At 41.3% G+C, this 24,893-nt stretch overlaps 1 protein-coding gene and 1 non-coding gene across 3 annotated transcripts in view; both read right to left on the bottom strand.

Annotated features, from left to right (window-relative positions):
* Nucleotides 1-231: 231 nt before the first annotated feature.
* Nucleotides 232-24,893, bottom strand: part of SLC17A8 (solute carrier family 17 member 8) — a 66,500-nt gene continuing 41,838 nt past the window's right edge. Inside the window, exons 6-12 of one of the 2 annotated variants that reach the window (XM_033220919.1) lie at nt 20,456-20,542; nt 19,846-19,985; nt 19,579-19,728; nt 18,163-18,295; nt 9,598-9,708; nt 4,456-4,583; nt 232-2,468 (exon numbers count right to left, since the gene is read on the bottom strand). In XM_033220919.1, coding sequence (XP_033076810.1) covers nt 2,124-2,468; nt 4,456-4,583; nt 9,598-9,708; nt 18,163-18,295; nt 19,579-19,728; nt 19,846-19,985; nt 20,456-20,542 — 1,094 coding nt within the window. In that variant the 3' untranslated portion in view covers nt 232-2,123. The remainder of the gene's footprint in view (nt 2,469-4,455; nt 4,584-9,597; nt 9,709-18,162; nt 18,296-19,578; nt 19,729-19,845; nt 19,986-20,455; nt 20,543-24,893) is intronic. The other variant, XM_033220920.1, reaches the window with a different exon arrangement.
* Nucleotides 20,074-20,179, bottom strand: LOC117091252. Its single transcript, XR_004440359.1, has one exon. It is a non-coding gene; the product is annotated as a small nucleolar RNA U13 (small nucleolar RNA).

The following is a 24,893-nucleotide window of genomic DNA, read 5'->3' on the forward strand; positions in this document are numbered from 1 at the left end:
TTTCTAGTTTTTAACACGTTGGTCCATGATTTCATTTTTAAAAAATACATATCATAAGGGCAAGTTACAGGAAAAATGTGGATTTTCTGCACATGACACCAACTTCAAATGATGCGATAAATACAACTTTGTGTCACAATGTATAATACTACCCTAAGGATTATCATGAGTTTTTAAAATACAATCATTTGACTTTATTAACACACACACAAAATAAAACACTGGCTATCATAAATTGCTAATTTTTTATTTTTTATTTTACTTAGCAAACAGCACAACTTTCACAATAAGTTCCAGGGATAAGGATAAAAATGACATAGCATGTTTTCTTTTCAACTGGAAAGTCCCCCAAAATGTTAAAAGATGATAATGATGATGACAGCTATTTACCTGGGCATTTTCTGCATGCTAGGAACTGTTCTATGGGGCTTGCATGGATTCACTCATTAAAGAGATTTAAATATGTCTACTAACATAAATTGTATGCTAATGACATAAAGAATATTATTTAATGAAGAGTCGCAAATTTTCCCCAAGATTATCCCGTTTATAAAATACACTACAACTCAGCTAGTATTACTGGGGACCAGAAATACATGTGGGAGAAATTAGAAAAAAAAAACACCCTACAATAATAAATTACAAATAAATCTATAATTTTTCCATATTATATCTTTCTTCCGAAAGTAGAAATAAAATTTTCAAAATCAATGAACAGGAAAATAATTTTATTTTCAAATAACCCTCTAGATGTCAACGTTAAAAATTTAAATATATCTAAAAGTATCCATGTAATTGCCTTATGCAATCAAAGGTGAATTTTTCAACAGTAACTGTAGGTCTAATTGTCCCAAATGTTTTCATTGTAGTATTTCCCAGTATAACTACTGCTATATTATTGTGATTTCCCTGAATATCATTCCAAATAGAGTTATCATGAATACTTTTGATACAAAATCATAATTTTATATAATCTGATGAAACTTCCTATTATAATCTCCAGCAGAGAAGGCTAAAGATATACATTTTTTTAAATAGAAAATTATTTCAGGAGAATTTTACCTAAGAAAACACATTAACCTACTTCTTAAATTATTAAATGTCTTAAAAGTTTACAAGTAATTTGGGACATCAATTAGCTACATTCTTAATGTTATGGAAAGTTGAAATTTAATAATCAAACTCTTGTTTACTGCTTTCACCCATTTTGACCATCAGATTCCTAAAAATTTGGCTCTCTTGCTTAGCTTTTCTTTAAAAAAACTATTTGAATCTCTGATGTAGTCTGTGACCCTTATTACTTTAAAAACTATGGAGTCACAGAACCATTTGACTCCTCAGATAACATAGAACACTGAGGGTCTTTGATTCTAGCCTCTCACACATTTGAATCCCCTCTGCCTCATCAACCCAAATGTTTCCCTTCCCTGACACCTGCTAAAATGGTGAATTACTCACAGTTACTCCATTGTCAGTTTTCATTATTACAAATGTCTTCCCTACACTGAATGGAAATCTTCTTCCCAAAAACTGCCACCTATTGGGAGCTTCAACAATCTCAGCACTGACCCTGGCAGATGACCTTGAGCAAGTTCATTTCTTGTTGCTTTAGATTCCTTGGTTATAAAATGGGGATAAGAAATGTGTGTCATAAAGGTGCGGAGATTAAATAAGAGTGTTTATAAAGCACCTGCCACAACGTGGGGTTTACTGGGAATATGAAGCCCTCCTCTGCATGGCTACCCTAGAGATGTGGTGGCAGCTACTGCTAGTGTTTACAGTCCTTCTGGCCAAACATCCCCATTTCCTTCAATGTTTCTTTGAACAACATGGTATTGTCTCCATTTTCGTCTAGTCATTCCTTTCTGAGTAGGTTCAGCTCTTTGAGAGAAGGGTCAACTGTCAATTCAAAAAATATGTATTATCAACTATGTTACCAGCTGAGCGCAGCTCCTTACCTATACGTGTCATTGAAAGATAGTATTTCTCTTTTCCTTGTTGCTGGTTAGATCTTCTCCTCTCCCCATATTTGGACTTCTGACAAGCTGGGCTAAAAGAAAGGCAATAGGTATGGATAGTTTCTGGTTCTAAAGTAAGGAGAAGACAGAAGTGCCCCTCAGACATTAGGATGTAGCTGAGAAATTTCTCTCTTCATTCTGGTAGGATGTCGGCTCTTCCTCATCAAGGGTGGCTCCTCTCTGTCCTTTCCATTCCTTCTTCTGGACTTCACAATTCTGGATGGTGGCTCCATAAGACATCTTCTTTTTGGGACTCACAAAACTCTCATGGTTGAGTTCTGTCTCCTCAGCTAACTCATCCTGGTCAATGATTCCACATTTCTCCTCAGAGAGATTCTCTGGGTCAGCCCACTCCTGTTTCTCCCCAGAAGCAAAGACCCCATAGAAGATCACACCACTGTAATGCACCAGGGCAGCTATGAGGAACACATTCTGCCATTCTTCACGGGTCTGAATAAGGAAATAAAGTGCCAATTAATGTTTTAACTAAAACCAGAGATTACCAGTATGTCATGGAGGCCTCTACTGGGAAAAAGCACCTGCCCATTTGGAAGACAATGCTCTGTTCCTTGGGAGGGAGGATGTGTGTCAGAAGCACCATCCAGGATTCAAACCAAATTTAAAAGAAAAACTTAAAAATGAAAGTTAAGACTACAATGAATATAAAAGTTAGACATGACAATAAATATGAATTTTTTTTAATTTAGAAAATACTTTTTTTTTTTTTTTTTTTGAGACGGAGTCTCGCTCTGTCGCCCAGGCTGGAGTGCAGTGGCGCCACCTTGGCTCACTGCAAGCTCCGCCTCCCAGGTTCACGCCATTCTCCTGCCTCAGCCTCCCGAGTAGCTGGGACTACAGGCGCCCGCCACCTCGCCCGGCTAATTTTTTTTGTATTTTTAGTAGAGACGGGGTTTCACCGTGTTAGCCAGGATGGTCTCGATTTCCTGACCTCGTGATCCACCCTCCTCGGCCTCCCAAAGTGCTGGGATTACACGAAAATACATTTTAAAATAAACAGCACATAAAAATATTAATACATGCAGTACCATTGCATAGCTTTTTGAAAACTCAAATGGGGTTTCCCTTCACATAGTCAGCTAAATTAAACTTGTTTTAGGAACCCGCCATTTTAAATATCAGACGTCTCCTTCTTGCTTATTGTTGGATACGTAACAATATTTGAGCCATTAAAGTTCTCACCCTTGACTGGCAAGAACTTTATTTATAATCATATTTTCAGTGTAAAAAAAATGTATGTCAAAAAATAGTGGGAATTTGTGTCTAAGGTTGGGGGAAGATACCTTGGATTTAATAGGTTGTCAGTCCTATAATTTCATGAACAGAGAGGGAAAACATGAATTCACTGCCTATAAAATCCTACCTTCTTTTTCTGTCAAAAGGTAAGAAAATTTATCTCACACTTTTTTTTTTTTTTTTTTTTTTTGAGACAGAGTCTCGCTCTGTCACCCAGGCTGGAGTGCAGTGACGCTATCTGGGCTCACTGCAAGCTCCACCTCCCAGGTTCATGCCATTCTCCTGCCTCAGCCTCCTGAGTAGCTGGGACTACAGGCGCCCGCCACCTCGCCCGGCTAATTTTTTTTGTATTTTTAGTAGAGACGGGGTTTCACCGTGTTAGCCAGGATGGTTTGGATCTCCTGACCTCGTGATCCACCCGCCTCGGCCTCCCAAAGTGCTGGGATTACAGGCGTGAGCCACCGCACTCGGCCCTCTCACACTTTCTTCTGCAGGAAGCTGAAAAAACTTCTGAAGTTATATTTGTAATAGGCAATCCAATTAAGAAAGTAGTTGAGGGAAAAAAAGTCCCATGGTATCAAAGAATTTTTATTTGCAGAAAGCAGCATCTTGAGACGTTTCAGTGACAAAGATAAAGAAATCACGTGGGCTGTGGTTGAATTCTGGATGGATCTGCCTCTACCACTCACCCTAGTCTAAATTCACAAAGGCTCAGTAACAACTGGGTAGGTTATTAATGTCCTGTTTATTTTATTCTTAACAAGGAAGTAGAATAGCACTCATCTTTTCATGCTGAAACTTGCTAAGCAATGGATAGAATTAGGTTATAAAGTTTAATCATTGAGAATGAGAAAACAATCTTCAGTAACTCATTTATCCCGAGTTGACTGCCTCAGTTTCTTCTTTGTGTCTCTAAATAGTTTCTAAGGCCCATACCCCTCTCCCCAGATTTTTATTCCTCAATTGAAGAAACATAGAACAAAACAACAATTAGCCTTGGTGCCATTGATAAGCAATGATTTGAAAATCAGAAGAAGAAAATAAAAAAAAGAAGTTCAGCTGACTCAGTCAAGGTCAAGGACATACACATTTACAGACTGTGGTAGAGCCTTGAAATCTCAAGTTTGTGTTAGTGCTCCAGTCCTCTGATACTGTAACCCACAGCCACAAAGGAGACCTTTACCTTGTGCCTGGTCATTGCACCGACAATGAGAGGACAGACCATTCCAGAGAGGGTTCCCACTCCATTTGAGATCCCCATGAGAATGCTGGCATAGCGGGGGGCAATGTCCAGGTGGTTGACATTAAAACCTACAGTGAAGCCAAAACCTCAAAATCAGAGTCAAGAACAGAATTCCAAATACACCTTGTAGGTTCTGAATTCCAAAATACAGTGTTTGGCGCAATATTGAAAAGTCTAAAGACTGAATCATATTTATTCACAGTAAATAATCATGCAGTCATATGCAGTATGACGAGACCAAACCTTGCTTTATAATATTCCCGCTCCTACCCTTGACTTACTCCTAAAAGGCAGCCAAGAGTAAGCCTACCTTATTGGCCACATGGCCACATTTTCACACAATGAAAATTGTGCTTTTTAATGAAACATTTGCACAAACATTGGGAGAACCTCTGCAATTTACGAAACACTCACACACCTACTGGATTTGGAGTTTGTAAATCTGGACTTGAATCTTATTTCTTCTATGTAAACAAGTAATTTGGGGGCCTTTGTTTCTTCATCTCCGATATGAGGATAATATTACTACTCACTTCATAAAGTGATAGAGTGATAGAGACTCAGGGGAAATAGGTATTGAAGCAAATATCGAAGCTATACTACCACTACTACTACTACTACCTTCTGCTGCCACTGCCAAGTAACTCCCTCTCTTTGAGGTTTTCTATCAAAAGATAATGCTGCTGGCTGGGCATGGTGGCTCACGCCTATAATCTCAGCACTTTGGGAGGCCGAGGCGGGTGGATCACCTGAGGTCAGAAGTTTGAGACCAGCCTGGCCAACATGGCAAAATCTCACCTCTACTAAAAATACAAAAATTAGCCAGGCCTGGTGGCACATGCCTGTAATCCCAGCTACTTGGGAGGCTGAGACAGGAGAATTGCTTGAACCCAGGAGGCGGAAGTTGCAGCAAACTGAGATCTGACGTTGTCAATATATTGCAGGGTTGCATGTTCGAATCAGACAGACTTCAGTTCTGGTAGCTTAATTGAGATACAAGCCTAGACCAAGGATTTAAACTTCCTGAACCTCAGTTTCTTTATCTATATAATGGCATAACGATTCTTGTAACATTGACGTAGGAATTAAGTTAAATAATGTGTGTTAACTACACGGTGCATAGACATGTAAACCAACATGCATGCTCTTTACAGGTGGTTAGCCATCCATCTTGTTTACCACCATCTCCCCTGAACTAGCAAAGTGCCTGGCACATTGTAGTCACTCAATAAATAGTTGCTAAATTAATTACCACCTTCACCTACTGAAATTATAGCAAGGAGTTGTAGGCTTTGTTCATCTTTTTGTTTTCCTTTGCTTTGCTTTTTACTTCTCTATTCTGTGCAAAAAAACTGAAAACAGGACTTAAAATATTTTTTGTTCTAATTTGGCACATTGGTTGGTTGTCTTTTCTACCTCCCTTCGGGGAGAAATTTTGAGAAAACTTTTTGGTAATGATAAACATAGCTTCTCTTTCAGGTCAATGTGCCAAATGATCAGAATATAAAACAGCTGCAAGTTCATTAATCTTATCATTGATTTGAATGTGATAAAGACTTTATTAGAAAAGAATCCAGAGATAAGAAGCAATTAATATGATTGTTGAGTATTATGCTCTGATACAAAGCCTGGGCAACTGCATTCAGCTAAAGATAATGTGGGAAAAGCCATTTAGGTTTCTAGCTGCACAATCCTGACATTTGGGGAGGAGGGGAAATCACTGAGAAATTGAGATATTGATAGATTTTTATAGCAGATGAAAAAAATTACGCACAAACTGAGAGAATCTGTCTTCTCTGTATAGGACATTTCCCAAAACAGGCATCACTCATTCCTTGCCTATTTTTAACCTCATCTATCTCAGTAGTCTTGTCCATAATCAGCTCCTAAATTGTGCCTGTCAGTCTTCCCTGGCATCCATGTTTATTCCTTTAAAAGTTGGCAGACAGTAGATCCTGAGGAATTATTGCCCCCGTGGCCACAATCCCTCCCACAGTGTCATTGCTGGGACCAACAGACCTTTATTCCACACTCCCAGTCACTTCGCTGGGCAAGTTAAACCACACTTTGGTTTCGCCACCAATAAAGTGAATATAGCAATACCCTTCTCATCAAGGTTGCGATGAGGATTAAATGAAATCATGTTTAAAAGGTGGCAAGAAGGCCAGATGTGGTGGTTCATGCCCATAATCTCAAACTTTGAGAGGCCGAGGCAGGAGAATCACTTGAGGCCAGGAGTTCAAGATCAGCCTAGGCAACATTGTGAGACCCTGTCTCGAAAATAAATAAATAAATAAATTTATACACACACACACACACACACACACATATATATAAGCATGGTGGCACATGCCTGTAGCCCCAGCTACTCAGGAGGCTGAGGCAGGAGAATCAGTTGAGCATGGGAGGCAGAGGCTACAATGATCCGTGATCATGTCACTGCACTCCAGCCTGCATGACAGAGCGAGACCCTGTCTAATTTTTTTTGTTTTTTTGTTTTTTTTGAGACAGAATCTCTCTTTATCACCCAGGCTAGAGTGCAGTGGTGCAATCTTGGCTCACTGCAACCTCAGCCTCCCCAGTAGCTGGGACTACAGGCACATACCACCACAACCAACTAATTTTTGTATTTTTAGTAGACATGGGGTTCCACCATGTTGGCCAGGCTGGTCTCGAACTCCTGATCTCAAGTGATCCATCTGCCTCGGCCTCCCAAAGTGTTGGGATTACAGGCATGAGCCACTGCACAAGGCAAGAAACTCTGTCTAAAAAAAAAAGGAAAAAAAAAAGCAGCTTCTGTGATTTGGAGTATTGGGTTTCTCTCCTTCAGACTGTGACTTAATTGGTAATCGGGGGGAAAGGAAGCAATATGAACTTGAAATTTTCAGTATCTCTGGGGACAGGATATGGATCTCTTTTGCTCACAAAGTTATCAAGGGAAGGCGTTCCTTAGCATCCTACTGGAAGCAAGTCGTGATTGCTGTGCCCTTGCTACTCAAAGTGTGGATTGCCCTGCAGCAGCAGCAGCAGCGCTGGGGAGCTTACTAAAACTGCAGAATCTCAGGCTCCACTCTAGAGCTACCAAGTCAGAATCTGCATTCTGAAATATCCTATGGTGATTTCACATAACTCTTTGAGAAGCACTGGGCTGGTGTGTGTACTAATAGAACAATAATGGTGAACACTCGTTAATTTTGTTATGCATCTGGCACTGTGCTAAGGGCTTCAAATAAATAAAGCTAAGGTTTTTATTTGAATAAATATTTCCACTAGAATGCAAACTTTATGGGGATGGACTCTTTCATTCATTCACGGCAATATCCCCAGTGCTAAGACTAACACCCAGCCCACAAGAAGTGCGAGGAAATGCATGAATTATCTAAGTTTATCCTCCCAACAACCCTATGAGTTGCTGTTTCATCTCTCCAATCTCTAGATGAGAAAACTGAAGCTTGAGAGTTTTCATAATTTAGCAATTTTTTTCTTTTATAAATAGTAAGTAGTAAAGAGGGCCTCAAACCCCACCCCAGATCTATGCATCTCTAAACCGAATTACTTAGCTGCAAGTTACTTTTAATTTAGACTTTTACTTTATTTTCTAATTTAACTATTCATCAGCTCTATTTATTTTGACAGATACAAGCCCCTGTCTTAGGGCGGTTTAGACCAGAGGTTCCTTATTTTTCTATTCTTGGACACTAACACTATTTGATATTTGAGGCAACCTGGAATAATGGAAGGAGCATAGCCTTTGGGCCACACAGAAGTGTACTGGCATCCTTCCTCTGCCACTAACTGTGTGACATTAGGAAAGTATTAAATTTTTCTGAGCTTTAGTAAAATAGTGAAAAATCAGTAACGTAGTGATATACTACTACTTGCTTCACAATGTTGTGAGATATATGCAATATATGTAAAATTTTCTTTAAGTAACCATTTTTTATTTTTATTTTATTTATTTATTTATTTATTTTTCTCGAGACAGGGTCTTACTCTGTCATCCAGGCTGGAGTGCAGTGGCACGAACTCAGCTCACTGCAACCTCCAACTCCCAGACTCAAGTCATCCTCTCACCTCAACCTCCTGAGTAACTGGGACCGCAGGTGTGCGCCATTACACTTAGCTAACTTTTTGTAATTTTTGTAGAGATGGGTTTTTGCCATGTTGCCCAGGCTGGTCTCGAACTCCTGGGCTCAAGTGATGGATTCATCTCGGTCTCCCAAAGTGCTACAATTACATGCATAAGCCAGCGCACCCGGCCAGTAACCATATTTCTTATTACAATGTTTTAAAGATAGACGAACAACTAAATTTCACCCTTTGGCCCAGTTTTGCATAGGAAGCTTCTGATATGATTGCCCTCTGGCCTCTCTCTCACATACAGTAGACCGGTTTCTGCTCCTGTAAAATGGGGATCGTAACAGCACTGCTACCCAGCAGAGTAGTTGTGAGAGAGACAGGGCTTAATACACGCAGATCGCATGGAACAGTCCCTGGCACAGAATCTGTGCTTGGTCATCACTAGCTCATATCATCACTGTCATTATTCTTAGCAGCTTTACCTGGTTCAGAAAGTCACTTCCTCTCTCTGGACCCACATTTTCTTGTTTGGAAAATGAAAGTAATAGAGTAGACAAAAATCTAAAGAAGGTTTTCACTCTTAAAAAAGCTTCTGATTCTATGACTGTAATGATATTCACAGTTCTTTAGCAAGAGGCAAGGCTTTAAAAAGTCACAGGAGCCTCTATCAGGTAGGGTGACATGGTGCTAAAGTATGTAAGTCCACTTCACCCAGGACATATGCTTGGGCCTCTGCTCATATCTCAGAAGGGTCATCTGCGCTTTGTGTCTTTTCCCATAACAAGGTAAGTAGGAAAAATTCCACTTTAACTGAACTCCCAAGCCCAGTTCTCAGTGATCTTACAAAATCACCCCCACTAGATGACATTCTCTGGGCAGTGGTCCTGCTATCTGAGAATGGACTGGTTCCTGAAAGAAGGTGCTACAATATCCTTGTTCTTCCTTCTTCCTGGGACTTGTTGAATCTATTGTCAAGACCCGGAAACCCAAAGGACACATTACCTGAAATAGCAAAGCCACTAAATCCTACAGCAAGCACCAGAAAGGAGACAGCCACCCCTTTGGTATGGGAAAAGCCAACCACCAGGAGTAAGGTTGCCTCCATGCCAAAACCTGCAAGTGGAAACAGCAAGGGAAAACAAAATGTCATTTTCATATCAGTCAATCCAAGTTCATTTATTTATCAAATAAGAACTAACCTATAATTCCACAGACCTAAATTTATTTTGTTTGTGTTTTTTTGTTTTTGTTTTTGTTTTAAGTTCTGGAATTTATTTATTTATTTTTTTTTTTTTACTTGAAGTTCTGGGATTTCAGTTCAGGAATACATGTGCAGAATGTGCAGGTTTGCTACATAGGTATACATGTGCCATGGTGGTTTGCTGCACCTATCATATAGGTTTTAGGCCCCACATGCATTAGGTATTTGCCCTAATGCTCTCCTTCCCCTTGCCCCCTAGCAGGCCCCAGTGTGTGATGTGCTCTTCCCTGTATCCATGTGTTCTCATTGTTCATCTCCCACTTACGAGTGGGGACATGCGGTGTTTGGTTTTCTGTTCCCCCACAGACCTGCATTCTAGTACAGAGATTACAATGCCACCCAGGTATTTCGTGACTACATGACTGCTAATATTCCCTGGGTGTTCGCAAACTTTCTAACATTATCCCGGTGCACCTTGAACACCACACGGTCCCAATAGGTTCCAGTGATGCTCCTGAGATGAGGGATGTTATTTATTAGTTGCTCCATGGGTAATTGCCCCTACCATTGTTAAATACTAAAACTCTACTATATAACTGTGGTAATGATTCCCCTTTGACTAGTTATGGCCTTTCCCATGAAAGTAAAATGACAACACTCTAATATTTGTTGCCAAAAGCAACCAGAAAGCTGTAGCAAATATCTGAAACAAACAAGAAAAAATAAACACAGCAGTTCACCACTTGTAAAGCAAAAGTCAAAATTTTTCTATTTCAGAAGTTCACCAAGCTCTCAGGCCTCTTAAACAACAACAACAAACAATACATGAGATTTTTGCACAGAAAATATTGCAGAACAAAAGTACTTTCTGTTCCTTTCATTCTGAATAAGTGAGTCTAGCAAAATAAAAAAAAAAAAGAATGAGGAAATTATGAAGTTTCTTCTCACCCGAAAAAAGAAGTTCAGCTAACAGTAGACAGAAAAATGATATAAATATCATTTCCAAGTATATAGAATGCCTTAGGACGGGGAAGAGACAATTAGTGGTGCTTCATTTGGAGACTGCTGATTCCAGACATCTCCACACAACTGTCCTACAGTACCTCAAAGGCAATATGCCCAAATCAATTCTCTCATCCCCTATTTTTTATTTATTATTATTATTATTATTGAGACAGAGTCTTGCTCTTATCACCCAGGCTGGAGTGCAATGGTGTGATCTCGGCTCACTGCAACTTCTGCCTCCCAGGTTCAAATGATTCTCCTGCCTCAGCCTCCCAAGTAGCTGGAATTATAGGCATGCCCCACCATGCCCAGCTAATTTTGTATTATCAGTAGAGTCGGGGTGTTTCCATGTTGGTCAGGCTGGTTTCGCCATGTTGGCCAGGCTGGCCACTCCTGACCTCAGGTGGTCCACCCACTTCAGCCTCCCAAAGTGCTGGGATTACAGGTGTGAGCCACCGCCCCAGCCTCTTCCCCTATTTTTTTACTCCTAAACAAACAATGCAAACCATCACCACCACGTGCTTTCTTCTCCTTCTCTAAATTAATCTTCTGTATTCTGTGTTTAGAACCCAGTCTTTAGAGTCCAACTGGTATGGGTTCACTTTCCACTTCAAAATCACCAATTGTGTGACCTTGAACAAGTTACTACACCTCTTAGATTCCTCATCCAAAAAATGGAGATAATACCACAGCCTTGTGAGGTATTGGAAGAGTGAATGAAATTGGTATATGAGGTACTGAGTGTGGCACATGGGCACAGCTCAACAAATGGTAGCCAGAAGTCCGATGCAGAAACTTCAGAACTGCCTTGGACTTCTCCTCCTGCCTCAGCTTTCACATACAAATCTGCAGGTTTGACCTCGGAAATATCTGTCCCGTGCAACTGCCACTTTCTCCTCCCCTGTCACTGCTTTAGTTCCAGCACCTGTGACCTCTTACCAGGACAACTGCAAAAAGCCACCTTTTTTTCTCCTTTTGTTTGAGATGGAGTCGTGCTCTGTCGCCCACCCGGTTCAAGTGGTTCTCCTGACTCAGCCTCGCCAGTAGCTGGGATTATAACCTACCACCACGCCCAGCTAATTTTTTTTTTTTTTTTTTTTGAGACGGAGTCTCGCTCTGTTGCCCAGGCTGGAGTACAGTGGCACGATCTCTGCTCACTGCAAGCTTTGCCTCCCGGGTTCACACCATTCTCCCGCCTCAGCCTCCTGAGTAGCTGGGACTGCAGGCGCCCGCCACCACGCCCAGCTAATTTTTGTATTTTTTAGTAGAGATGCAGTTTCACTGTGTTAGCCAGGGTGGTCTCAGTCTCCTGACCTCATGATCCACCCGCCTCAGCCTCCCAAAGTGCTGGGATTACAGGCGTGAGCCATCATGCCAGTCTAATTTTTGTATTTTTAGTAGAGGTTGGGTTTCCCCATGTTGGCCAGGCTGGTCTCGAACTCCTGACCTCAAGTGATCCACCTGCCTTGGCCTCCCAAAGTGCTGGGATTACAGGCCTGAACCACCAAGCTCAGCCATAATAAGCCACTTTGGTAGTCTTCCCAACTCGTCCTCTTCTGATGCATTCTCAATACCACTGTCTTTCTAAGCCACATACCTCATTATTCGCTCCTGTGCTTAATATATTTGTCATGGGCTCCACATCATGAGTATAGTGTTCTATAATGAATCCCTCCTGCCGTTTCAGTTTCATCTTCTTCCAGACCTCATCTCTTTGCTTACTGCCCCCATTCTGTAGACAGCCCTCTGTGCTATAGACATACTCCTCTATTAGCTGTTTTCTAACCACACAATACTGTCTCATGCCCGTACATATTTTCACACATTGTTTCTTTACCTGGAATACTCTTCTGTCATCATTTTCTCTTTTTCTGAATAAATCTTACTATTTTTAAAGTCCAGATTAAATACTGCCTCCTCTAGAAAGCTTCCCTAACAACCCTCTCCCTACCCTCAACCAATGAAGCTGACATCACCTTCTCATCATTTTATAGAACTTTTCAATATTGCTTTGTAACTTTTCATTTGTGTTTCTGCCTCTCCCACAAATCTGTATATTTAACACAGAGTATGGCTAGCATGTAGTATGCACTCAACAAATAATGTTTGGCCAGACATGGTGGTGCACACCTATAATTCCAGCTCTTTGGGAGGCCGAGGCAGGTGAATCACCTGAGGTCAGGAGTTCAAGACAAGCCTGGGCAACGTGGCAAAACCCCTGCTCTACAAAAATATGAAAGTTAGCCAGGCACGGTTGCATGTGCCTGTAATCCCAGCTACTCGGGAGGTTGAGGCAGGAGAATCACTTGAACCCGGGAGGTGGAGGTTGCAGTGAGCCGAGATTGCACCACTGTACTCCAGTCTGGGCAATAGAGTGAGACTCTGTCTCTAAATACATACATACATACATACATACATACATACATACATAACGTTTAATGAATTAATGCAAAGGAAAGGAAATGGGACCCAGAATCAAGAAAATAAGATTTACAAGCTAAAGTACTTACCGTAAATGATGGTTATTAATGTTTACCTTTTTGAACCATTTCTTCAACACTACTATAAAGAAGGGCAAGAACTAATAATTGTTTTAAATGACTTCTAAAGAGGATGAAATGTAATTAGGAAGTCTTACTTTTAAAACTATAGGCTTTATATCATTGCTACTTTTTCTTAATTTTGTTTCAACATTTAAGATTACATATAGGGAAAAATTGGTAGTGTTTCATATACTAACTATATGTGTCTTAGAAGTGGCCTATCCTAAATAAGAAGACATCTGGCTGAAACTTCTTTTATTTTAACACTCTCAACAGAATCGTGCAGAAAGTTAATTCCCCCAAAGAATTAGAATGATGATATTATGTGAAGAATAAAACTTACAAATGATACATCAGCTTATCTGTAAGAAAAAAATTGGGGGCCAAATAGCAGATTGCCAATGGAAAAAAAGTATTTAAGAGTCTAAATGGTTTCTACTGACAGTTAAAATACTACAGACAGGGCTGCATGTTTCAGGAGCTTAAGGATAAAATTTGACCTTTAGGGGTAATGAGGAAATCCTTAAAACTGAACCTATTTAGAGTTGCCAAGAAAAACAAAACTAGGACTTAAAGGCCTAAGAAATATTTTATTTCATATTAAAACAATCTGAAGTTCACACAAGCAACTGATTCAGCCACAATAAAAATTTTAACCTCAGTTACACTTCACATGTTCTATAGAGGGTGCAGGACAAGAATTTGGCATCTGTCTTTAAGTATCATAGATGTGGACCCTGATTCAGAATGAATTGAACATCATGTCTTAAGGTGATCTGTTTTGCTTTAAATGATTTTAATGGCACATTAAAATCTATGGAAAGAAAAGATGACAGGCTCCAAGATATGTGTGATCCTTCTCAGATGAGAAATGCCTTCTATATTTCTTATTAGGAAACCAAAAAGCCGACCAAAATTCTCTGGAAGATCATACCAGTGCTTCATCATTTCCAAATCAACCTGCATTCTTCACCGATGGCACAAAACTTTGTTTTCATGTAGTTATCTCTGCTCTAGCATCTCTATATTTAAGCTGAAAAAAGTGGGACCATTATGGTCTTTTTAAAAATTTCATGTTCTATATATAACTCGCTTGTCCTATTACGTCAAAATATAAAACAACATGAAAAGCCATGTGAAGAGGTATTTTTTAAAGATGAGAGATGAGGCAGAAAGATTCCACATATGCCTTCTAGTTTCTTCAGAAAAAAACTATTTCCTCTCAACAGGCACTTTGTTAGCAATTAAACATCTTTGAGAGTTCTCATCACCACAACATAACATCATCACCACCAATTAAGGAGAAACAGCAGAGGTATTGGGGCAGAATTAAATAGGAATAAGACATTCCCACAAAATATGCTCAAGAATCTCCAATGCATCTGGGTTTAGAAGAGGTTGTGCAAACAGTGTTTAAATCCAGAAGTTTCTTTAAAGTTGTTGGTTTAGAAGTACATGTTTTTGGCCAAGGGAAATACAACTGAATTGCAGATATTTGTTAAAGAACTCTTTGAAAAACTTCTGTGTTTTTTGTGTCTTGAATACAGGAGAAAAAAAGCAGCATTAACATTTGTTGAGAATTTTTTATAGGTTGAACACCACACTAAGTGTATTTATACATTGTATCATTTAATTATCATAACTATCCTCTGAAGTAAATATTATTATGTAGATTTTAAAGATGAGAAATGTTGGCCCCGAGAATTTAGAAATCGCCCCCCCTGTCTCCATCTCCATTGCCACCTCATTTGTCCAAGCCACCATCTTCTCTAGACAGGACAACTGAAATTGCCTCCTACCTGGTCTCCCTTCTTTTACTCTTGTACCCTGCATAATTCCCCAGATTAAAAATAAATAAATAAGGCCGGGCAAGGTGGCTCACGCCTGTAATCCCAGCACTTTGGGAGGCCGAGGCGGGCGGATTACTTGAGGTCAGGAGTTCAAGACCAGCCTGGCCAACATAGTGAAACCATGTCTCTACAAAAATACAAAAGATTAGCCAGGCCTAGTGGCCCATGCCTGTAATCCCAGTTACTCAGGAAGCTGAGGCAGGAGAATCACTTGAACCCAAGAGGCGGAGGTTGCAGTGAGCTGAGATTGTGCCACTGCACTCCAGCCTGGACAACAGAGCGAGACTCTGTCTCAAAAAAAAAAAAAAAAAATCAGACCATATCCATTCTGTGCTTTAAATCATCTGCATCTCAATGTACTTCAAATAAAACTCAAGCTCTGCATTCGCCGACAAGTCCTGCCATCATCTGACCCTAGAAAAACATCCCAATCCCATCTCCTGTCACTCAACCAGTCTGACTCCCCTTCCTTCTATTCTCACACAGGCCACATTCCTGCCTGCCCCAGGGTCATTGCATGTACTATTCCCTCTGCCTAAAATCTTTTCCTGAGAGAGTTGTAATAAGGCACCACATGATGAGTTGCCAATATAGCCATGTGGACATGTTCAGAGGGATCACTGGAGAATGGCATGGCTTTAAGGAAACACAAGAGGAGAAGAATTGAGCTGGATGTTAGAGAGGACTGGGGTAAGAGGTGAAGGTGAGAACTCACAGGGAAAGAGAAAAGGAGTGGGCAAAGTCAGAGACAGAAAGATATGTTCAGGGCTTGGGTGAGGGCTGTTCAGCTGGAGCAGAATTTTATCATTAGAAGGGTGAGGCTTTGGCTACTGTATTAGTTTTCATTTTTTTAATTTTTAATTTTTTAATAGAGACAAGTTCTCACTATATTGCCCTGACTGATTTCAAACTCCTGGGCTCGAGTGATCTGCCTGCCTTGACCTCCCAAAGTGCTAGAATTGCAGGCGTGAACCACTGCACCCGGCCTACCACTGTATTAGTTTTCATTTGCTGCTGTAATAAATTACCACAAACTCAGTGGCTCAAAACAATACAAATATCAAGTATCTACTGAGGGATAGACTTAGGGGTCTTTAAGATCTATTCCAATGATTAGATGTCACCTCTAAAATATGCTCTGCACTATTGTACAGTTCTGGAGGCCGAGAATCCAAAATGGTACAGGACTAAAGTCAAGGCAGCAGCCTATGAAGTTGCATTCCTTCTAGGGGTGCTATGGCAGAATCTCTTCTTGTCTTCTCCAGCTTCTAAGGTCTACTTGCATTCCTTGGCTTGTGGCTGCATCACTCTGACTCCTGCCTCCACCATCACATCTTCTTTTCTGACTCTGACCCTCCTTCCTCCTTTTATAAGGATTATTGTGATTAGATTGGGCCCACCTAGATAATGTAGGATAAACTCCCATCTCAAGAACCTCAATTTAATCCCACCTGCAAAGTCCCTTTTGACATGTGAGGAAACATATTCACAGCTTCTGAAGATCAGGACATGGACATTATTCTGGCTGCTACAGCTCTCTTGGAGAGTACTTGAATACAATATCCCAGAGCTTCACCTCCTGCCCACCAGACAGCAGGCCTACATCCACTAACCCTCAGTCCCCTATAGGAAAGTTCAAGCTAAGGTCAGGCCCACACATCCCTGCCCGGGACCAGCAGTCAAGCAACTGGGAGAACAGGTGCCAACAGACTCTTAGGCTTTCTTCCCGAAATGCTCTGGGATCAGATCATGCCTGCTGCTGTGTCCCTCGGTAGTCTTCACTTCTAAACGTTCCAGACCTAGCTAATCTGTCAGAGCATGCGCAATCCGTCCCTTTCAACTTAATATCACAGTTGTGAGCTCTTGCCCATAGGTGGCGCTATCCTCTACCTCCTGCCCGCTCATCCTGTTGTAGTCCTCCAAAGAGGTAGCAGCAAACTAAGCTTTGGCGGTGGGCTCCGGCAGACCTGATACCTTGCAGGGATCTGCTACTTGAGCAAGTCCCTTTATTTTACCTCTGTTTCCTCATTGCAAATTGCATATAGTAATAGTATCTGCTCCACATGGTGGTTATGAAGATTTTTAAAATAATGTATGTAGAAGATTTAGCTTAATGTCTGGCACAGAAAGCATTCAATAAATGTTCATTTTAAAAGCTAAACAAAAAAGAAGAGTTTTTTGAAAAGCACTTATGAACATTGTAGGGGTTCACAATTACTTTCACCTACCTCTTTTGGGAAATCACCTAACATTCACTTTGTCTTTACAAAATTAAAACATAAAGCAGAAGCTAAATAAACCAGGAAAGAGAATGGTGTGTGTGTGTGTGTGTATACCCCATGCACAAGCATAGGTTAGGAGGAAAGATTACTTTTCTTCTGTTTCTTACCAAAACATATGGATAGGTAGAAAGGTAAGGAGAGAAGGGAATAAACTACATAAGCAAACAATAAATGTGGAAGGATGTATGGAAGAGTCCCGGCTGGATGACCTCTTGGCAGGACTGTGATGTACAACACTCAAGTATCTGCTGAGGGACAGACTTAGAGGTCTTTAAGATCCACTCTAATGATTAAATGTCACTTTTTTTTTTTTTTTTTTGAGACGAAGTCTCACTGTCGCCCAGGCTGGGGTGCAGTGGCGCTATGTCGACTCACTGCAAGCTCCGCCTCCCGGGTTCACGCCATTCTCCTGCCTCAGCCTCCCAAGTAGCTGGGACTACAGGCGCCCACCACCAAGTCTGGCTAATTTTTTATATTTTTAGTAGAGACGGGGTTTCACTGTGTTAGCCAAGATGGTCTCGATCTCCTGACCTTGTGATCCGCCCACCTCGGCCTCCCATAGTGCTGGGATTACAGGTGTGAGCCACAGTGCCCGGCCTAAAAGTCACTTCTTAATATATGCTCTGCAGTTCCGCTTACCCTAATTCTACAAAAGCTGCCTAAGCCATCTATGAAATCCACAGTACCTCCACAGTTCATGATTTTTCTGACAGCAGTTGTGGTCAAAATTTGTCTGCTTCTTAAATAATCAGCCAATTGTCCTCCAATAGGTACAACGATTGTCATAACCATGTGTGGGACTGCTGACAAGAGACCCACCTGGAAGGGAAAGAAACAATAAGCAATTTGTCATTGCTTCTGAGAGAGGGGCCTCCCTAATTCCCTTGCCCACCTCCACTCCACAGTCCCCCTACCTACCACCACCAAATTTAAGCATCTAATTATGTGGGATCTGGGAAGGCCTGAATTTCATAATAAATAAATGATGAATGAGTGAATGATTTTAGACTTATCTGTGTCCTCTACCAGATTGGAAGCTCCTTGAGGGTAGAGATGACTTTTCTTCATCACAGAGGGCATGGCACATGGGAGATAAAGAACTTGGCACCCAGTGAGCACTGATGACTGATGACAGCCACCATTTCACGACTATGCCAACTCTTCCATGGTCACTTCTGACAGTATCTATAGCTAGGCAGACATTTGTGCCTGCTCAGCTGCTGTTCTTTCCCTTGTAGGAAAGAGGTTTAATTATCTTATGATGACAGTTTATGATTCACTATCTACACCCTCCCTCCCTAAAACACAATTGGCTTGATGATAATGTCTAGGAGCACTGAAAGAGGTTCTTTCTTTTTTCCCTTTTTCTTTTTTCTTTTTAGACAGAGTCTTGCTCTGCTGCCCAGGCTGGAGTACAGTGGTGCAATCTCGCCTCACTGCAACCTCCGCCTCCTGGGTTCAAGTGATTCTCCTGTCTCAGACTCCTGAGTAACTAGGATCATAGGCATGTGTCACCACACCCAGCTAATTTTTGTATTTTTAGTAGAGGCAGGGTTTCGCCATGTTGGTCAGGCTGGTCCTGACCTCAGGTGATCCACCCGCCTTGGCCTCCTAAAATGCTGGGATTACAGGCATGAGCCACCATGCCTGGCAGAAAGAGGTTCTTTCTAACCCATTGCAAGCAATGATTGTTACTGCTATAGCCACCATTATGGAGAGGGAGTGTTCTGCAAAATGGGTGGTAAGATTCTTACTGTTACTCACTGAGTAGCTTATAGGAAGAAAAGAAAACCCACACCTTCAAATCTTTTTATCCTCACCTAATATGCCATCCTTGAGCTAGCTTCAAAAACACTTTAAGATTGGGTACAACATAAATCTTTAAAGCAGCTTAATACGACTCTGATCCTTGCTAAGAAGAAATTAAACAGCTATGCATACTATGCATAGAATGTATAACTTGTCTGACAGCCGGGCTATTAGGTGTCACAGAACTGTTATGAATTATGATCAGCAATTTAATTATTTTATCATACAAAGTTATTCTCTGTAGAATCAAAAGATTTAAAGTTCAAGAATATTTGGAGCATCTGTATGTTTACCTTACTTATTGCAAATCCAAAGACCTCTTCAAAATAAGCAGGCTGACTTATAAGGAGCAAATAAAAGGTCCAGCTTCTGCAAAAATTTGCCACAATGATTGCATAAACCGGCAAAGATGTGAAAAATCTTTTCCACGGGGTACTAAATTTCTAGGGAGTAAAAATACCATGAGATCTTTTAGTAAAGATATTGACATTTTTTCTGTAAATAGGCAACACAATCACTCATGAAAAGAGGTAAGTCTTCATTTGACTTTTTATACTTACACTTAGACTAACCATGCTGGCCCCCTCTCCTATGCTTGTCTCTATGTAGGTCTTCTCCTCATTGGATATTGTTGGATGAGCTGCTGGGCACTCATAGGCCTGCAACAGCCAAAACATGTACCAAATAATCCCAAACATACCTGCAGTTAAAAAAGAAAAGGCTGGGTTATATGGTCTCATTTTCTTCCATTTCTAAATTTTTCATTTTTACCATATATATTTTTTGCATGTAAAATGGGTAATGTGCCAATGTTGTAACAAGGTTTGAGGGACTCAAACATCTCACACATGTGTGTGAACACTCAATTATCACATTTATGAACTACAAAAGGATCTTTACAATATTTCCAAATGGCAGTATGTTCAGCTAGGGGAAAGTATTTTGTTGATGTTCCTCTTATTGTTAACTGGTAAAGAAAGACAATGTTCTGCTTATTTTTTTTAGGTCAACTTTAAACATTAATCAAATCATAGATAAAGTATTCCATCTATACAATAAACTTGTTTTAGTAATCTCTATTTTGATGTAATGAACTCTGAGCCAAACCCATATGCAGTAAAATATCATCTCTATGAGTCACATGTGAACTTGTGAAGTCAAATCACTCACCATAAATATAAAAGACAGAGGACCATCCAACGTACTGCACCAACACCCCAGCCAGGGGCATGGCAACCACTGCCCCTGCATAGGAACCTGGAACAAGAAAAGATTGAGGGAATCTGACCAATCATCACACAAGCCTTTTCAGCTCATTTAGAATTCATGTGGTAATCCCAGCACTTTGGGAGGCCGAGACGGGCGGATCACGAGGTCAGGAGATCGAGACCATCCTGGCTAGCGCGGTGAAACCCCGTCTCTCCTAAAAATAGAAAAAACTAGCCGGGCGAGGTGGCGGGCGCCTGTAGTCCCAGCTACTCCGGAGGCTGAGGCAGGAGAATGGCGTAAACCTGGGAGGCGGAGCTTGCAGTGAGCTGAGATCCGGCCACTGCACTCCAGCCCAGGCGACAGAGCAAGACTCCGTCTCAAAAAAAAAAAAAAAAAAAGAATTCATGTGGTAAAGTCAAGAATGAATCCAACTGAGCAGGAGTCAGACTGTCTCCATGTAGAGAGACAGGCAAACTCCCAGTGTGCCTTAGAACGGGGCTTCCAAGAGAGGAAGGTCACCAACATGCCCTTTATTTAACTCCATCCAGGGACCACACAGGATTTAGACAAAGGTTGATCCAGCACCACAGTTTGGAATTACATGAGAGAATGGAATCAGAAGATGAAAAAAATCTAAGAGAAATTTTGAAAATTCAACCAGGCACAATATTGGATGCTAAAAAGAGCAAGCAAAGGAACATACAAAATTTGCTTAGGAAGACTGGGAGGATTCTCATCCAGATCTTTAAATGAGGGACATTAAATTATTTAAAAGATCATGATTTTTAAAGTCTTGATTAAAAAAACAAAAAGGAGAGCGTTGCCAGGCACGGTGGCTCATGCCTGTAATCGTAACACTTTGGGAGGCTGAGGCGGGCAGATCACTTGAGGCCAGGAGTTCAGGACCAGCCTGGTCAACATAGCAAAACTCCATCTCTACTAAAAATACAAAAAATTAGCCTGGCATGGTGGCACATGCCTGTAATCCCAGCTACTTGGAAGGCTGAGGCACGGGAATCGCTTGAACCCAGGAGGCGGAGGTTGCAGTGAGCCAAGATCTCACCACTGCACTCCAGCCTGGGTGACACAGTGAGACAGTGTCTCAAGAAAAAAAAAAAAAAAAAAGGTGAGGGGTGAACAATTAAATTCCAGATGGCAAGAGGGCTGCTGTCTCCATTCAGCTCCTGAATGGGTATGTTTTTACATGTATTTGTTACTTTGTAAAACTTAAGCTTGCAAATGCTTACCTGTGTGTGAATGTTTATCTTGTCTAGACAAGAAAATTGTGACTAGAGGCAGTGACCTGACCTCTGCTATCCTCTGGACATCTGGTAGGGAAACATGAGCCCTGTGACCTCCCATTATTGGAAGTTATTAGCTGAAAGGAAAAGTTATTCTCTGAAACTCCCCCTGGGCTGTAAATGAAAAAACTCTTGCTTCAGAAAAAGTGAGTGGTGAAAGGAAATTCTGTATCCCAGAATTCGATGCTAAGGAAGATCTTTAGGAAATGGGAGGTTGGGGATCTTCCAGAGAAATAGATTAAATCCCATCTTTCCAAGGTGGGCCTGACCCTCGGTGAAAGGCCCAGTCTGAGATCTGGGATCTGAATATCTTGACACCCGAGGAAGTCAAGAGACTCATTTTTCTCAGAGATAAGATGGGAATGAAATATCCATCTCAAGGGGCTGTTTTGAGGTTCAAATAAACTATATATGTGAAGATGCTTTGTAAGTTATAAAGGGTTACACAAATGCCAGCTATTACCTCTATTATCATGTACAGAATGACAACACACTCAAAAAACAAACCATCTCAGGGTTCCTCAAACCAATAAGGTGAGCACTCCAGGCATGTGTTGAGAATGGGCTGCAGGTCTGACTCTGCTGTGCATGGAGATAGGGTAGCCTTTGTCCCCAGGCCAAATACCCTGGGAGGTGGGGTGTGTGAGTCTGGTTTAGGTAATGCAAAAGAATACCTGGGGCAGAGGCAGGTAGAGAATAACCCCCACCAACTAAGATGCACTGAGTACTTTCTGGGCGCCTAGTATCATGCTAAGTATTCTGTACCCATGACTTTGTTTAACTCTCCTTCAACTTGACAAGGTAGGTACCAATATGACCCCCATTTTATAAGGAGAAAGCAGGCTGGGGGAGGGGAGGTGGATTGCCTGAGGTCGCACAGGTAGAAGAGATGACAAGTCACTGGACAGGGGCCCAGGTCTGTGGAACCCCAAAGCTCTTACTCTTATTTAATCATTCAATCATGCCTCCTTCACTCAAAATCACCTGATAATTCCCCTTACATAGTAAGAAGCATTCTCTCATTGGGAGAACTTTACAATGTGATATGGCTTGGCTCTGTGTCCCTACCCAAATCACATCTCAAATTGTAATTCCCACGTGTTGAGGGAAGAACCCGGTGGGAGGTGACTGGGTCATGGGGACAGATTTCCCCCATGCTGTTCTTATGACAGTGAGTGAGATCTTATGAGATCTGATGGTTTAAAAGTGTGGCACTTTCCCCTTCTCTCTATTTCTCTCCTGCCACCATGTAAGACGTGCCTTGCCTCCCCTTTTGTCTCCTGCCATGATTGTAAGTTTCCTGACGCCTCCCCAGCCGTGCAGAGCCATGAGTTGATTAAACCTCTTTCTTTTATAAATTACCCAGTCTCAGGTGGTTCTTTATAGCTGTGTGAAAACAGACTAATACACAATGTGACCTAAACTACCCTTTTTTTCTATCAGAAAAAAATCTTCCTCATCCTTTGACACACCCTCCAATGTCAGTTCCTATTAGACATAGCCCCTTGAGCAGGCAACAGGACACTCAGGCCTTACTGCAGCTGCCCACCGCTGCTCCCAGACTGCCCTGGGGAGCAGACTGCAGCTCAGTCCCCTGGACCTCAGATGATTGTTGAATGATATGTGGAGAAGGGAAGAACAGAACTGGGGGTGAGAAAGAGGTCCTGGTTCTACCCTCACTAGCTGCAAGAATTTAAATCTTTTTTCCCTCGCTCAGCCTCAGTTTGCTCCACTATAAAACAATGGGTTGTAACTGGATGTATTAGTCTGATTTCATGCTGCTGATAAAGACAAACCCAAGTCTGAGCAATTTACAAAAGAAAGAGGTTTAACTGGACTTACAATTCCACGTGGCGGGGGAGCCTCACAATCATGGCAGAAGGCAAAGAAGAGCAAGTCACATCTTACGTGGATGGCGACAGGCAAAGAGAGAGCTTGTGTAGAGAAACTTCCGTTTTTAAAACCATTGGATCTCATGAGACCCATTGACTATCACGAGAAAAGCATGGAAAAGGCCTACAACCATGATTTAATCACCTCCCACCAGGTTCCTCTCATAACACATGGGAATTACGGGAGCTACAAGATGAGATTTGGTGGGGACACAGGCAAACCATATCAGTGGATGTTTTCTAGAATCCCTTCTAATTCCAATATCTTTTGAGATTAAGAATTGATTCGCTCCAAGCCTAGGTTTCCTTCTTGAAGATTTTCCTTAGGTTGTTCTTTGAAACCAAGGCCACACCTTAGCTGGGACATGTAATGAAGCTTGTGTCCTTGATCAGGTAACTTTCCTTGAGAGTCAAACCATTTCTTAAATCAACCCTATTAGGGCTATAAAAACACACTAAGAATGGGGAGTGGCTGCTAGTCATTCTCATTTTGCTGGCAAATCAAAATGAAAGGTCTTACAAATAAACCATCCAAAGAAAGTAAGGTCAAGGATCTAACAAGTCACAAGGCCAGCTGGAGTGGAGTCTTATCCTCTTCTAGAGTTGGTGTAAGTGCAGTAGTGGGATGGAGATGCTCTTAAACTGCAAATGAGCAGATGGAGATGGTTTCCAAGGACAAGAGACACTAAAGATGTAAAGACATCAAGGCTGAGCATGCAATTCCCAACTAGGCACAAAGTAGGCATATTGGTGAATACCTCACACCACATTTTCAAGATTACTTTATTATTATTTCAAGAAGGTAAAAGGCCAGCAGAAAGAGGAAAATTAAAACATATGCAGAAATAAATAGAAAGCTGTATTTCTCCCTTTAGCAAAGAATATCATCTTAGGAAAGGTGTGCTAACTTGAAAAACAGACAGACCTAAGCTGTAATTCACACTGCTTAGGCTACATGGTGACTTCCGTGGTCCAAGGTTTTTGTTGTTGTGGGGGTTTTTTGTTTTGTTTTTTGTTTGTTTTGTTTTGTTTTGTTTTGTTGAGACAGGGTCTTACTCTGTCACCTAGGCTGGAGTACAATGGTGTGATCTTGGCTCACTGCAACCTCTGCTTCTGGACTCAAGCCTTGGCCTCCTGAGTAGCTGGGACCACAGGCATGGGCCACTGCACCCAGTTAATTTTTTGTGTTTTTGGTAGAGATGGGGT

The sequence above is a fragment of the Trachypithecus francoisi genome, unplaced genomic scaffold (genome assembly GCF_009764315.1).
Source record: "Trachypithecus francoisi isolate TF-2019V2 unplaced genomic scaffold, Tfra_2.0 Lachesis_group11, whole genome shotgun sequence".
In the NCBI taxonomy this organism is placed as follows: Eukaryota; Metazoa; Chordata; class Mammalia; order Primates; family Cercopithecidae; genus Trachypithecus; species Trachypithecus francoisi.